This window comes from Sciurus carolinensis, chromosome 16, assembly GCF_902686445.1.
Source record: "Sciurus carolinensis chromosome 16, mSciCar1.2, whole genome shotgun sequence".
Lineage (NCBI taxonomy): Eukaryota > Metazoa > Chordata > Mammalia > Rodentia > Sciuridae > Sciurus > Sciurus carolinensis.
In genome coordinates, this window is record NC_062228.1 from 58987682 (window position 1) to 58999170 (window position 11489).

At 56.1% G+C, this 11489-nt stretch overlaps 1 protein-coding gene and 1 long non-coding RNA gene across 4 annotated transcripts; one reads left to right on the forward strand and one right to left on the reverse strand.

Moving 5' to 3' along the window:
* The first annotated feature begins 74 nt into the window (after nt 1-74).
* Nucleotides 75-6167, forward strand: Emc10 (ER membrane protein complex subunit 10). Of its 3 annotated transcripts, XM_047528539.1 has the most exons (8): nt 80-246; nt 1168-1240; nt 1995-2104; nt 3115-3219; nt 3506-3687; nt 3864-3957; nt 4834-4920; nt 5122-6167. In XM_047528539.1, the coding sequence occupies exons 1-7, from the start codon at nt 133-135 to the stop codon at nt 4918-4920; spliced, it is 765 nt and encodes a 254-aa protein (XP_047384495.1). In that variant the 5' UTR covers nt 80-132; the 3' UTR covers nt 5122-6167. The 3 variants fall into 3 exon arrangements, with proteins under 3 accessions (XP_047384496.1, XP_047384495.1, XP_047384494.1); XM_047528538.1 differs by lacking the exon at nt 4834-4920 and having other exon boundaries at nt 84-246; XM_047528540.1 differs by lacking the exons at nt 3115-3219; nt 4834-4920 and having other exon boundaries at nt 75-246.
* Nucleotides 6168-9206: 3039 nt separating this feature from the next.
* Nucleotides 9207-11466, reverse strand: LOC124967472 (uncharacterized). The gene is made up of 2 exons (XR_007105541.1): nt 10234-11466; nt 9207-10103 (listed from the first exon to the last, which is right to left on the reverse strand). It is a non-coding gene; the product is annotated as an uncharacterized LOC124967472 (long non-coding RNA).
* Between the last annotated feature and the right edge of the window lie 23 nt (nt 11467-11489).

The window sequence follows — 11489 nt, forward strand, 5'->3', positions numbered from 1 at the left end:
CTGCGGAGGCATGCCAATGCGCAGGCGCAAGGGAGCGGCGCAGGCGCAGCTGCGTCCGGATGCGGCCGGGTGCTCCCAGCGTGCTCCGCGGCGCTCGGCTCACAACACTTAGGTTGATGGGAAAACCCTGAAATGGCGGCGGCCGGCGCCGGGACATCCCGGCTGCTCCTGCTCTTGCTGATGATGGTAGCAGCGCCCAGCCGAGCCCGGGGAAGCGGCTGCCGGGCCGGCGCAGCCGGGCGAGGGGTGAGTGCCCGTCAACTCTGTGGAGCGGGAGAGGCCGACGGAAGTCGTGGGCCTGTAGGTGGATTAAGGTGGCGACGAGGCCGGGCAGGGTCGAGAGGAAGGATGAGGTAGGACACCCTGGAGAGTGAGGCAGGCGCAGGAGGCGCCAGGCCCGGCACGATTCCGCCGCCACGGGGAGGGAAAGCGGCGGACTGTGGGAGCGTTGGTGGAGAACGGGGAGTGGGTCTGCGCCGGAGGCCTGGCGGGGCAGGTTCACTTGGGTCAGGGCGTGAGGGCTCCGCAGTTCGACCACAGTGTGCACGAGAAGTTGTGGCCGGGGTGGAATCTGGGCCAATCAGACGGCCAGGTGCTAAAATGAAAAAAGGCGCGGGGGCAGCTCGAAGGACTGGAGAGGAGTTTCGTGTCTTGAATATGCATCGGGAAACCGGGTCGCTCAGGTGCAGGGGCGGGAGGAGGTGGAGAATGCAGGGGAATCTGAAGGGTTAGAGAAAGGAAGGCGGAGAACCTGGAATGTGCTTGATGGGGGTGGAACTCAGGCAGAGCCTTGGCTCTTGGGTCTTTTAAGGTGTAAACGAGGACATTTGGATATTAATTAGTAAACAAAGGAGCCCCCAGCGAGGAGGGTTTCCTTTAATTCATGAATATTTATAATGCAAGGCAAGGCATGAAAGTGGCCTGGGAATAGTTGTCTTGGAAACAAGAGAACAACCTAAGCATGTTTGTAGTGTCTTGCTTTCTGAGGATGGCAGTCCAGGTCATGAATAATCATGAATGGGCAGTCCTGGTGAAATGAGAATAATTGGACCTGAACAAGATAAGGTTTCTTCAGTTCTAGAGTCAGTCATTCCTGGAGCCTGTGGGTCCTTGCCCTGTGGAGCGCTTGGGTTAGTCCTCAGCTGAGACCCTGTCTCTCTTTTGCAGGTGGGGACTGAAGGCCGAGAGGGTGAGGGCTGTGGCACCGTGGGACTGCTGCTAGAGCACTCATTTGAGATTGGTGAGTCCAGCCATGTCATTTTCTCAACACTTACCTGGTGCCTGTGAAGTCCAGTCTTTGCAGTGTGTGACCTGCCTGTTCACTAATGGTGTTGCCTTGGGGAGAGAGGAGAGAGAGATGGTACAGCACCTTCAAATATCCCTAGACCTGTAGGATCAGTGCTAGACTTGGTCAGTGCTGAAGTAATGGTTTTGAAGCCGACTTTTCTGATGAGTTGTCAAGTTTGCTGCATTAGTGATTTGATGCTTTTTGTGTATTATGTCAGTTGTCCTCATGACAGTCTTTCCAGGTCATGGCTTTAAGCGCTAGCCCCATTTTACAGAAAAGAAAACAGGCTTAGGGTTAGCTGAACACGTATCCCTCTATCAGCAAATGGCAGAACTGGAACTAGCTTGAAAGTCCAACTTGAACAGCTTGACAGACAAGCCAGAGCCAGCTGTCAGTGCTATACATGGCTTTGTAATGGAGTCAGAGGCCCCAGAGTGTTGGTATTTGTTACAGTGAAGCTGGGCCGCCTCCCTAGATTTCCCAAACCAGACCCTGGTCAGCCCAGAGGAAACTTAGACTGAGAGAAATTATGTAAGTGTCCCAGGATCAGTACATGGTAGGGGTGTCCCCAATTTGCGATGTAAGACTGGTAGCTCAGGATGAACCACCTAGTCACTCTTGGGCAGAGCCAGACCAAGGTTTGAATCCAGCTCTAATGCAGCAGGGCTGAGGTGAGGTGGTGGTCACTGAGCCCAGCTCCCCACAGATGACAGTGCCCACTTTCGGAAACGGGGCTCACTACTCTGGAATCAGCAGGATGGCACCTTGTCCTTGTCACAGCGGCAGCTCAGCGAGGAGGAGCGGGGCCGACTTCGGGTGAGGTGGGGTCCCTAGACTGGACTGGGGTGGGGGGCATCCAGTGAGCCCTCCAGCTGCCCCCTCCCTCCAGGTGCAGGTTGGAGCCAGGCACCTCTGCCTCCCTCCTGCCCTCTGTCCCTGCAGCTGCCCCTGCAGTCTGCAGCTGCAGGCTGAGTGGTACCTTGGTTAGCCTCTATGCTCCAAAACATGGTGTGCCTGCCTCAAGGCCTTGGCCCAGGCTTCTCCCTCTGTCTAGCTGCCTCTTCTCCCTCAGGTTCCCATGATTGGCTCCTCCCGCCTTTCCAGATATGACTGTGTCATTTCATGGTCCCTTAGGAGGAGGCTTGCTTATGAGGAGCAAAGCCCTTGAGGAAGGCCATGGTTAGATGGACTGTTCCTCCTGGCATGCTACTTCAGGGCCGCCTCAGGCTCAGCCTCCCCCAGCCTGCTCTGTCCTCCCCAGCAGAGTCAGTCCCACTGGTGCCCTGATGGAGGGAGGTTGGGAGCTTCAGCTTCATTCTGGTAGCCACGTGCCTAGGGAGCCCTCCCTGTGAAAGAGGTCAGGGTGAGGTTGACTCCGATAGCCTGTCTGCATTGTGCCTGTCCCAGCTGCCCCCAAAGAAAATTTTATTGCCAATGGAACTGGGTGAGGTTGACCCCGATAGCCTGTCTGCATTGTGCCTGTCCCAGCTGCCCCCAAAGAAAATTTTATTACCAATGGAACTGGGTGAGGTTGACCCCGATAGCCTGTCTGCATTGTGCCTGTCCCAGCTGCCCCCAAAGAAAATTTTATTGCCAATGGAACTGCACAGTGAGGCAGATATTCTTATACTCTGCCATGAACTGGGCTTTGCTATCCTGGGTGGCTTTTCCACCAGAGAGGGTAGCCTGGACAGACCAGGTTGGTTCCAGCCTGGGGTGCAGGGTGCTGGGTGGGGAAACAGGGAACAGGCCCAGTGGGGGTCACAGCCTTGGGGAGGCTGGGTACTATCGCTCTCACTTGGCACCCTCTTCTGCATGACCTGCAGGATGTGGCAGCCCTGAATGGCCTATACCGGGTGCGGGTCCCAAGGCGGCCAGGGGTCTCTGATGGGTCAGAAGTTGGTGACTATGTCTCTTCCTTTGTCCCTGCGGTGAGTCAGTTACAAGGATGATCCTCATCATTGTTCCCTCTACCTACCTTAGCCCCCAGCCTGACACTTGTGCCTGGTGTTTATCAAGCCCCTTGCTGGACAGAGGGCAGAAGGTTGGAGACTTGGCCTTGCTCTGGAGGGATCATTCCGGGTGGTGGGTGGGGCAGCATCATGGGAGAGTGGCAGAGAGCTGAGGGGTATTTCAAAAGATGTTTTGGGGGTCTTGGGGGAAGTGCAGCAGGTCCTGCTCTCCCTGCTCCCCTGACTTGTTTCCCCCTTGCCCCAGTGTTCCCTGGTGGAGTCACACCTCTCAGACCAGCTGACCCTGCACGTGGATGTGGCTGGCAATGTGGTGGGTGTGTCAGTGGTGACATACCCCGGGGGATGCCGTGGCCATGAGGTGGAGGATGTGGACCTGGAACTGTTCAATACCTCTGTGCAGCTGCGGCCCCCAGGCACGGCCCCCGGGTGAGTACCGAAGGGGGTGAGGGAGGGTCCTGCTGCTGCCTTTGCTGGCATCCTGTCTGGATGCCTCAGGTCTCTGGGTCCCTGGTCTCCTGCCCCTTACCCAGCTGCCCCCAAAGAAAATTTTATTGCCAATGGATGGCAATTTTATCCTTTCTTTTCCTCCACTTGCTCCCCAGTCCGGAGACAGCAGCCTTCATTGAGCGCCTGGAGATGGAGCAGGCCCAGAAGGCCAAGAACCCCCAGGAGCAGAAGTCCTTTTTTGCCAAATATGTGAGTGGGCCTCCCCTGCCCTCCCTGCCCTCTTCCCTACAGGCCCTGCCCAAAAGGCTGGTCCTCCCTTCTCCTGCCCAGGTGACCCATGCTTGTCTCTGGTACCTGGGCTGAGTCAACTTGTTTAGAGGGCTGAGGGCTGTGGACCCCTTCTGTGTCATTTGGTGAAACTTTCCATAGCTTAGTGGCCCTAGGAGCCCAGAAGCCCCAGCCAGGGATTTGTGGGCATAGCATTCACAGACTTATTTGGAAGAAGACTAGCATAGGGTGGGTGGGTGGGCAGAGGCTGGAGCAGCTCCCGTAAGGCAGGAGAGGCAGGGATGGGCAGAGGTCTCCGGAGTGAGGGAGGCTGGGGGGGCATTCAGGGGTTTGAGCAGGAAGGCAAAGAGGGGTGAATCTGGGGAGGGGTGCTGGAGGACAGAAGGGTGGAGGTGGCCAGGAGTGGGCCTAGGACCCAGGAAGGAAGGACCTGTGCTGCTAAAAGCAAATCTGTGGCCAGAGAGGCCTAGGAGCCACGGTGGGCGGGAGTGCTGGAGGAGCGAGCCCTACTGGAGAAGGTTGGTTTCACCCAGCGCTCTGGTCCCTTGAGTCATGAGACCTGTGTTAGGCCATGGCACAGGTCCCAGGCAAGGTAGGGGATAGCAAGACCAGTGGTACTCGGGCAAGGTGGGAGGGTCCTGGTGGCCTGTGAGCGCTGAGTGCCTTCCCTGAGGCGCTCAGCAGCTCCTGGCAAAAGGGAAGTTGAACAGTTAAGCTGCAGGAATCTGAGGCCCAGAGAGGTAGAGACCTTGCCTTCTCTGCCCAGCTGCTTGCTCGAGGGCCCCCCCTCCCTGAGGCCCCCAGAGCCCACTGACCTGCGCTCCCCTCCCTCCTCAGTGGCACCTCATCCTGGGGGGGGCCGTGTTGCTTACGGCCCTGCGTCCTGCTGCCCCGGGGCCCGCGCCACCACCACAGGAGGCCTGAGTGAGGACCAGACCCCTTCCCACCTTCGCCCTTCTGTACCCTGCCGTCCCTGCCCCCACCTGTAGTGCTGTAGGGGACCTGGGCCCCTCCCCTCACGCGGTCCCCCTCACACCAACCCCTTCCTCACCCTGGACAGAGTGGCACCCACACTTACCTCCCTTTCTGTATCTGTCTGTCTGTCTGTCCCCCTCTGCCCTGCAGTGGATGTACATCATTCCTGTCGTCCTGTTCCTCATGATGTCAGGAGCACCAGACGCCGGGGGCCAGAGTGGCGGTGGAAGTGGGGGTGGCAGTGGAGGTAGTGGCCGGTGAGCAGCCTACCCTCTTTCAGCCAAGGACTCCCTTCTACCCAGTCTCCCACGTCCCTGGTCATCCCAAGAAGGACTTGCCGGCCCCTCCTGTCTCCTCATCCCTTGGAGGCAGAAAGATGCCTCCTTCCCAGGGGTCTCTAGGCAGCCCTGGGTGAGGCCTTATCCTCCTGGGGTCTCTTCTTTTTGGCAGAGGGGTGGCAGATTAGAGTGCCCCCTTCCCTGCGACCCCACCTCAGCCCCAGAGGCACCTCTTTGCCCTCAGGCTGGAGTCCAAGCTCTGGGACATGGTTTCTGCACCCCATGGCTTGGCCCACCCCAGCCCTGCAGTTTGGGAGCATGCTGAGTTCTCTCCAGTCTCAGTGCCTTTGTTCTGGGTGGCCTCGACCAGGCTCCCAAGGCACCTCCTCACTTGGTGTGGGCCTGGGCCTCCCCACTGAGGCTGTGGCTGGAACTGGCTGGCCGTGTATGCCCCTGGGTTCCACGTGCAGCACCGCCCGTCAGCCTGCTTGGCTGTTGGGGGAGCACTGGCCCTTCTGGGTGCCAGGCCTCTAGGAGTCCTTCGGGTGTGAAGAACTGTAGTATTCGAGCAAGAAACCAAAATGGAGTCAGGGCCAGATGATGTGACTAGGATCCCTTCCTTGGTCTACCTGGGTCACCTTACCCAGGGTGTAGCACCAAGACAGACTGCTGGGGGCCCTTACTGTTTATTTCCCCTTGTCTATTTAAAAACACTTGCATTATATTGAAGTTTCCAGCTTTCAACAGCCAAGTGTGGCTATTGTTTTTTGGCTACAAGATAGCCCTGATGTACAGGCTTGGGTTACTTAGTATATTTATTCAGGAACAAGAAAATGGTCATCATCATTGTTATTATAATTGCTGTGAAGCATTCGATTGTGTCTTATGGCAGTTGATTAAACTTTCCCAAATGTCCAACATGTAGCTCGCTTCCTGCTTTAGTGGTTATAAATAGCCCTGTGTGAGTGTCGTCCAGCCTCTGGTGTGCATTTGAGTGATTTCCTTGGGTCACGTGATAGAGCGCAGTTGCTGTGGCAGATGAAAAGCACCTTCATGAGGCTTGTCTGTCACTGCGGCATGAGGGCAGCATGGTGCGCACTGTCCTTCCTAGCATGTCTACATTCACCAGATGTGGAGGCCTAGTGACTTCCTCTCTAACAGAAGAATTAAGGATGCTGTCCTGTGTGCACCCGCTGTGTCCCAAGGTCTTTCTTTGCCAGCACAGAGTCACCCTATTCTTGGCCCCACCAGAAAGATATACTGGGGCTATTCCACCCACCCCTGACCCCGTCCCCATCCCAGCCAACATGTGCTCTATGTAGGCCTGACTAGGGTAAAATCCCAGGCCTGCCCATAGGCAGCCAGCCTTGTCCCCACATCCTTGCCAGCAGATTTTCTCAAACGTGGGCCAGTCTGATAGGTTAGAAAATGGTATCACCAAGCCAGACGTGGTGGTGCATGCCTATAATCTCAGCTACCTGGGAGGCTGAGGTGGGAGGATCACAAGTTCTGGGCCAGCCTCAGCAATTTAGCCAGGCCTGTATCAAGAAAACAACAAAACGGCCTGTGTGGCTCCAACCCTACGTTCCCAACAACAGGCGCATGTGAGCCAGGCTGAGGCTCTCGGAGGACTTGGGTCAGCTCATGGCAGGCAGCACATGCCTTTTGCGTTGCTCATCCTGTACTTCATTAGGGAGGTGGTGGCTCAGGTGTGCAAGTTCTCACTCAGGGCCTTGCCCTGCACCTTCTCACACCTTCCCAGCACCCCAGTGGCTCAGACCCCTCCCCCGTGCACTTTGGCCGATGGCCTGAGAGTTCCTAGGCACTGGCCAATTCACATTCTGAGTAGTTACAAAGGGTCTGCTGTGTCACGTGGCCAGGGGGTTACACTTCCTTACTGTACTACACAGAACATGCCCCAGGGTTATGACTTCTACGTTTCCTTGATGGTGGGAGTGGGATGCCACCGGCACTCTGTTCCACATGGATTCCTCGTGTGTCAGATTATCCCAGAAGTATTCACTGGTGCTTTTGGGGAATTTGTTCACTACTTAGTTCTTAACCCTTGGTCTACTTTGCACATCCCTCCCCCACAGCCATTTGCAAGGGCATCTGGTTAATGTATTAGGCTTTGGGATCTTTATCTGTTCACATACTTTTCCTTTAAGACTTTTGATTGCTCTTAGGCTGGCACTTACTCTGCGGTATTCTAGTCAACATCTGAGTTTCTTCAGGCTCCCTGGGTCTCTGTCCTTATTAAACTTTACCCATTCCTGCTTGTCCCTGTAGAACTCAGTTTTACTGACTGGTTTCCAGGGACTTAGATATATTAGGATCCATAATGAAAAGCCTTCTGCCCACCCCAGGCTCTTGCCCCCAGCTCCCCTGGCTGGAGACAGCCTGGGGTTTCTGTGACCTGGTCACTGTTAGGAGATAGTCTCTACATCAGCAAACAGATGCGCTTGTGAATGGTTTTGCACAGGTGTGTTGCTCTTGACCTGCCACCAATATAAATCGGAAAGGTTTCTGCTGGCGGGTGGGGTCTGCACAAGCTGCAGCCTCTGCAGCCAGCATGAGTTGCAGCTCTTCATGTGGGCCACGCCCTCCAGTGTGGCAGCAGACCCAGCAGCTCACCATCAATTTCTTCTTTCTGGGTTCTTGTCTCACAGATTTCAAGAATGAAATCCAGAGACCAGGAAGAGTAGTGTAAGAGCAGGATTTATTTAAAGGTGCATAGAAACAGCTCTCACAGGATGAGAGGGGACCTGATGGGTTGCTCTCTGTATTTAGTAATCTGGGGGTTTATATAGCACTTGGGTCAATGTTATTGGTCCCAAACTTACACTAAATGGGGTTTGGAAAAGTAATAATGCTATTGGTTATCCCTGAATCCCATTCAGGTTTGCCAACTTCCATTTTATCCTCAGTTTGGGAAGTGGGAGGTTGAGGTCACTGAATTGCAAAGACTCAGTGTGTGTGTCCTGGAGTGTCTGGAGCTGCAGTACGTCAGGGAGCATGCTTCAGCAGGCATCCACGCCATGTGCAGGCTGGGCTGCTGTGGGGTAACAGGTCAGCTTTCCCCAGCTCACTTAGGAACTGGCCCACCGCACCTTAGGCCTGCTCGGGCATGGTGGGCTCTGCCAGGCAGCCTGTTTGCTGCTTGTGCTTTGTCTGCCCAACTGCCACTCTGATGATTGACCGTTCCCTTGCCACTTCTCAGCCGGGACCAGTGGGCTAACTGTATGACTTGGTGACCAGGGAGCCACATCACCAGGACCATACCTGCTTCCTGGTTCCTGGTGCCTCAGGAACTACTAAAGAAGTCAGCACTTCTCACTCTCAGTTGCTCTGGGATCCTTCCCAGGACCCTGGTTGACCCCAAGCCTGGCCCCTGCACCACTATTCCTGCCCCTCCAGGTCTCCCTGGCTTTCTCTCTTCTCCTGTTTCTATGCGGCCACAGCCTCAGCTCAGGCCTATCTTCTCCCTCCTGGCCCATCAGTCCAGCCTCCTCTTTGGCCTCCTAGCTTCCAGCCTCCCCCACTCACCATCCATCCTCCTCACGAGGAGCTTGACACCACAGCTTGACACCACTGTAGCCCTCTTGTGGCCCCCCAGCATCCACAGGACGAAATGCCATCCCTCCTGGCATTCAAGACCCTTAATGAGTGGATCATTAACCACCAAGCCAAACCTCTGGCACTGTTCTCACCTGCCCACCCCCAGCTTTATCCCTCCTGCCTTTTTCTGCCATGTTCCCTCCTCTGTCTCCACTTTCCTGGCCCCAGCTCAGTCCACATTCTCTTCTGGGCTCTCCATCATGGCTTCAGGTCAAAGACATGAGGTCTCAGTGAGGGGACTGCTGCCATTTCCTGCCTCACTCCTCCAGTGTCCTTTTCTGGTCCTTGGTGTGTGGAGGCTCCTCTTTCCCAATCTAGGGTTTCATACTGGCATTTGCCTCTTTTTTTTTTTTTTTTTTTTTTTTTTTGGTACTGGGGATTGAACTCAGGGCTTTGTGCTTGCAAGGCAAGCACTCTACCAGCTGAGCTATCTCCCCAGCCTGGCATTTGCCTCTTTTGCACTAATTGTATGGCATGTGGTCTTAGGATGTGGAAGTCTAATTTTTGGATTTTGTAAGACTCCACTGCTCCATGTTGTGGCTTCTAGAAACAAGTCTGTGGGCTTTTTACCTTTGGGACACTCCATGGTGAGGAGCAGGGGCTTGTTCTTTGGCCTTTAGCTGTTGGCCCACCACCTTGGCTCACATCCACCTTCCGTTAGTAAGGTATGATGGTGTTACAAAGGAAATATACTCGATTTGGCCCAATCCCTGGAAATAGTCTTCCAAGAAAGCTTGTGTAAACCAGGTTCCAGGCCCTTTTCTCCGGTAATGCATCACCTGGAGCGGGGGTGTGCACAGGAGAGATTCTGCTGAATGACTTGACAGCACGGGAGTTTCCAGGGAGTGAGCTGCCATAGCAGGACGCTCGTTGGGCAGGATATTTATATATTAGAAGTAAACATGTTCATTTCTACAGCATTTTGCAAATTTGTCCTCTCCCCACACACCCTCCCTCTGCCTCCCCCAGGCATTCTTGGCATTGTCCTTCTCCCTTAGGATCATTCTCAGTGTTTAATACAGCAGGGTTGCTGTTCCATGTGCTGCCAGGAGGTGGCAACAGAGGGTCCCCTCCATGGATGAAAGTGCCCTGCAGGGGACGCTGTTGGTCCTTCATGGAAGGTCTTTCCTGGAGCCCGTGTCCTAGCTGCTGCTGGTCTTTTGAACCACTGAGAGTCGTTTCTCATGGGTGAAATGGAAATCCAGTAAGGTCCTCCCATGCTGAGTCCTCTGCTACCTAAGGAGAAGAGGGGGGAGTGCCTGGGAGCGGAATGTTTGATCCCCTTCTCCCCAAGCTCAACTCCAGTCCAGAAGCTTATCCCTAGCCCACCCCAGGGGGCCCACCCTGTCCTGGCCCTGCCACTTACATGCTGTGTCTATAGGCAACTTGTTTCCTGTCTCTGGTCCCATTCCTCGTTTCCTCCTTCCCAGGCTTTTGGTGGGCTTGATTCCTCCAGGGTGTGTCCAGCGACAGAACAGAAAAGAGAGAGAACAAATGTCACAAAGTTCTGTCACAGCGCCTGGGCTCTGGCTTGGCAGCTCTGCTCCAGGTGGCCCACCTCCTGCCACTGGGTGGAAGCCACCTCCTCAGAGTCTGGAACCTTGAGCACTGAGCAGGGGAGGAGCCGGCGAGGGTGCAGGCACCGCCCTGAGACAGGAGGAGGCCCTCTCCAGACGATCCAGAACGGGAGGGGACGATTCAGAGAGGAAAGAAGGGAGCGAGGGGACATGCAGATCTGGCGATCTCCCAAAGGACAGTGGGAAGGAAGGGGAGAGAGGAAGAGGAGGCAGTCTGTGGAAGGACAGAAGAGAGGAGGAGAAAAAAGATAAAAAGCGAGAGGAGAAGCGAAAAGGGTAGAGAGCACAAGAAAAAAAGAAAAGGGGAGCACTGCGGGAGAAGGGGAGGGAGGCGAGCTAGCCAGAGGAGGAAGTGCCAGGGGAAGGCGCGGGGAGGCGATGGGTGGGAAAGAAGGGAGCGAGAGACAGACGGGAGCCAGAGGGTGGCTGTAGGGGATGCCGGGGGAGGAGGAGCAGAGAGTAAGAGCGCCCAGAGAGGAAGGTGGCGCGGGAGGGGCAGAGGACGTAGAGCGCAGAGAGGGAGGACCGACTGACTGCGCCGGAGGGAGGGAAGGGCGCATGGACCCTGCGGGGGCGGGAGGGACGCGGGCGGGGAGGCTGGGCGGCTGGGCGGACGGGGCCTGGGGCTTTCGCTCAGCCCAGTGCGGCGGGATCGCCCAGGGCCGGGCGGCACAGCGAAAGCCACCTCCATCCCCACAGAGACCTCCCGCTGCCTCGTCTGTCGGCTGAGGCGAAAGGGACCGAGACTGGGGAAAAAGAGAAAGTGGAAGCCAGGGGAGACCCGCCTAGGAGGGAGGAGGTGGAACTGGAGGGAGAACAGGAATGCGGAGGGTGGCCCACCCCCAGGACTCGGCTGGCTGAGGGCAGGGGGCTGGGAGAGGCGAGAAGGCGCGGAGGGACAGCCCGGGGAATGAGGGACGCCAGAGGAAGGGAAAGAGACACAGTGAACGGGAGGCGGAGGGGAAGGGAGAGAGATGAGAAGAGAGAAAGGGAGAGGAGGGAAGGGAGGGAGAGGAGGAGAGAGAGGAGGGAGGGAGGAGAGGAG